General features: G+C 36.8%; 1 protein-coding gene across 1 annotated transcript in view; it reads right to left on the minus strand.

The window, feature by feature from the left end:
- Positions 1 to 1,738, minus strand: part of LOC143242309 (small conductance calcium-activated potassium channel protein-like) — a 17,456-nt gene extending 15,718 nt beyond the window's left edge. Inside the window, exons 1-2 of the mRNA XM_076485671.1 lie at positions 1,600 to 1,738; positions 1,250 to 1,347 (exon numbers count right to left, since the gene is read on the minus strand). Of these exons, the coding sequence (XP_076341786.1) occupies positions 1,250 to 1,347; positions 1,600 to 1,738 (237 nt within the window). The remainder of the gene's footprint in view (positions 1 to 1,249; positions 1,348 to 1,599) is intronic.
- Positions 1,739 to 3,726: the final 1,988 nt, after the last annotated feature.

The following is a 3,726-nucleotide window of genomic DNA, read 5'->3' on the forward strand; positions in this document are numbered from 1 at the left end:
TATTTGTGTTCTCTTGTCCTACTGTTAAATATGAAACAAGGTAACACATCAACACTATCACTTCCTTCTACAATCTTGAACACTTCAATCAGATCACCTCTAACACTTCTTTTTTTCAAGAGAAAACAATTTAAAATATTTCAGCCTTTCCTCATATGACACCAGGCACCATTCTAGTAACAATCCTCTGAACCATTTTTCAACAATTCAGTGCCTGTCCTTAAGTGTGTGTTTTTTTATAGCAAAACCTGAGTCCACCAAGGGGAATTGAACCCCTGATTTTAGCGTTGTAACTTCGTACACTTACTACTGTACCAACAGAGGACTTTTCCTTAGGTAAGGAGCCACAATTTGAACACACTATTATTACCAGTAACTCATACAATTAAATTATAACCTTTGTAGACTTACTACTGTACCAACAGAGGACTTTTCCTTAGGTAAGGAGCCACAATTTGAACACACTATTATTACCAGTAACTCATACAATTAAATTATAACCTTTGTAGACTTATTACTGTACCAACAGAGGGCTTTTCCTAAGGTTAGGAGCCACAATTTGAACACACTATTATTACCAGTAACTCATACAATTAAATTATAACCTTTGTAGACTTACTACTGTACCAACAGAGGGCTTTTCCTTGGGTAAGGAGCCACAATTTGAACACACTATTATTACCAGTAACTCATACAATTAAATTATAACCTTTGTAGACTTACTACTGTACCAACAGAGGACTTTTCCTTAGGTAAGGAGCCACAATTTGAACACACTATTATTACCAGTAACTCATACAATTAAATTATAACCTTTGTAGAATTACTACTGTACCAACAGAGGACTTTTCCTTAGGTAAGGAGCCACAATTTGAACACACTATTATTACCAGTAACTCATACAATTAAATTATAACCTTGTAGACTTACTACTGTACCAACAGAGGGCTTTTCCTAAGGTTAGAGCCACAATTTGAACACACTATTATTACCAGTAACTCATACAATTAAATTATAACCTTTGTAGACTTACTACTTATTCTATATTTCTGTTGATACAACAAAAATTCAGCTTTGTTCTTCCACCACCAGCAACAGTACCCCTGCTTGGATAGTTCTAGAGAAACAGTACTCTGCTTGATAGTCCTAGAGAAACAGTACCACTGCTTGGATAGTCCTACTAGTAACCTGCTTGGATAGTTCTGTAGAAACAGTACCCTGCTTGGATAGTTCTTAGGAGAAACAGTACCCTGCTTGGATAGTTCTGAGAAACAGTACCCTGCTTGATAGTTCTGAGAGAAACAGCACCTTTGATAGTCCTATAAACAGTACCCTGCTTGGATAGTTCTAGAGAAACAGTACCCTGCTTGATAGTTCTAGAGAAACAGCACCCTGCTTGGATAGTTCTGAGAAACAGTACCCCTGCTTGGATAGTTCTAGAAAACAGTACCCTGCTTGGATAGTTCTAGAGAAACAGTACCCTGCTTGGATAGTTCTAGAGAAACAGTACCCTGCTTGGATAGTTCTAGAGAAACAGTTCCCTGCTGGATAGTTCTAGAGAAACAAAACCCTGCTTGGATAGTCCTAGAGAAACAGTACCCTGCTTGGATAGTCCTAGAGAAACAGTACCCTGCTTGGATAGTTCTAGAGAAACAGTACCCTGCTTGGATAGTTCTAGAGAAACAGTACCCTGCTTGGATAGTTCTAGAGACTGTACACCAAGATTTCTTTCATTCATTATATTGTTAAAGTTATTTACATCAAAATTATACTTATAATTTAAAGTGCAGTAACTGGCATGCATTATCTTGCATTTCTTATAATTGAAGCCTATATGCCATTTTTTGTCCAACTCAATGAATGATCTAAACCCTTTTGTGAGTAGCAGCATTCTCTTCACAGCCAGCAACACGCAGGCACCTGATATCATCTGGAAATTTAAGTGATTTATTGACCTTTACCTCACCAGTGGAGTTCGAATCCCCGTCATACCAAACAAGCACGCTCCTTTCAGTCGTGGGAGCGTTATAATGTGACGGTCAATCCCATTATTTGTTCGATAAGATTAGCCCAAGAGTTATCGGTGGGTGGTGATAATTAGCTGCCTTCCCTCTGGTCTTACACTACTAAATTAGGGACGGCTCGGTGCAATGGGCTAACAACCTACTCACTTAAATACCTGTTCATGAAACCGCAAGTGATTGTGGCCCTATGTTCCTTGACGGAATCGAGTGAATGATGATGATGATGAATCACAGTAACTAGAAACGTTTTCTACTTTCTAGCGCTTGACTTTATCATAATTCTGTTAGAAGTTTGAAACCAATGAGCCAATATTTCTACAGTAATTATGACATCGTAAAAATAATTTTAAATAAGTTATTTAAAATTCTGTTTGTTTGTTTTTTGGAATTTCGCACAAAGCTACTCGAGGGCTATCTGTGCTAGGCGTCCTTAACTTAGCAGTGTAAGACTAGAGGGAAGGCAGCTAGTCATCACCGCCAACTCTTGGGCTACTATTTTACCAACGAATAGTGGGATTGACCGTCACTTTATAACGCCCCCCGGCTGAAAGGGCAAGCATGTTTTGGCGCAATGGGGATGCGAACCCGCCACCCTCAGATTACGAGTCACACGTCTTAACACGCTTGGCCATGCCGGACCTATTTAAAACTCTAACATAAACATAAGCTGGAATAATAAGATAAATGAATCGTGATCTTTTTTTTTAAATTTTAAAATTAGATTTTGTATCTCAACTTTACGCACAAAGGAAGCCAGATGGTTAAAGCACTCTACTCGTTATCTGAGGGTCGCGGATTCGAATCCCCGTCACGCCAAGCATGCTTGCCCTTTCATTGTGGGGAGTTATAATGTGATGGTCAATCACACTATTTGTTGATAAAAGTATCCCAAGAATTGGCGGTGGTTGGTGATGACTAGCTGTCTTCCTTCAAGTCTGACACTGTTAAATTTGGGACGGCTATCACAGATATTCCTCGTGTAGCTTTGCGCGAAATTCAAAAAACAAACCGCACAAAGGTATTAGCGTTAAAAAAGGAATATTTGTTAAAGTATACCAGTCTTATTGTAGGTCCTGAGGTAAACTTCAATGCTAAATAAAGTTTTGGATTCGCAATAAAATAATATGTAATGAGGGATGTGTTTACTTTGTTATTCATTGTATTAGAGTAATACTCTAAAAACTTTTATCTTTAAGATTTATCTTCAATGTTGTGTAAGAAATTCGTTTTGAAAAATAATTAGAGCCAAAAAACTGAAGAAATAAGGTTCTGTTATTCATTTCCTGTAAAAAAATTAATAAATAAAACATCGCATTCCGCACTTTAGGGTCTGGGCTGCACTTATAAAAAATATAAATAGAAGTGACGAACAATTGCTATTAATAAGTCACAAAAGCTCAAGAATTGATGATTGATACTATTAACTAACTATCTTCCCTTTGGAATCTATTACTTTAAAATTAAGTACGTCTAGCGCAGGTAAATAGCCCTTTAGTAGTTTTGCGCAAAATCCAACAACAAAAAAAAAGAAAAAAACCAGTTAAGGCGCCATTGTATCTTTTTCAAAATTACTGGTTGAATCAGTATAAATGTTCTAAACTGATAAAGTCAATCAAATGCTCATTAATCTATTATGTATCAGAAAATATATTATATTGTATTTTAATTTTATTATGATTTTTTTTAGTTTGTGTTGGCCCTC

This window comes from Tachypleus tridentatus, unplaced genomic scaffold (genome assembly GCF_004210375.1).
Source record: "Tachypleus tridentatus isolate NWPU-2018 unplaced genomic scaffold, ASM421037v1 Hic_cluster_2, whole genome shotgun sequence".
In the NCBI taxonomy this organism is placed as follows: domain Eukaryota; kingdom Metazoa; phylum Arthropoda; class Merostomata; order Xiphosura; family Limulidae; genus Tachypleus; species Tachypleus tridentatus.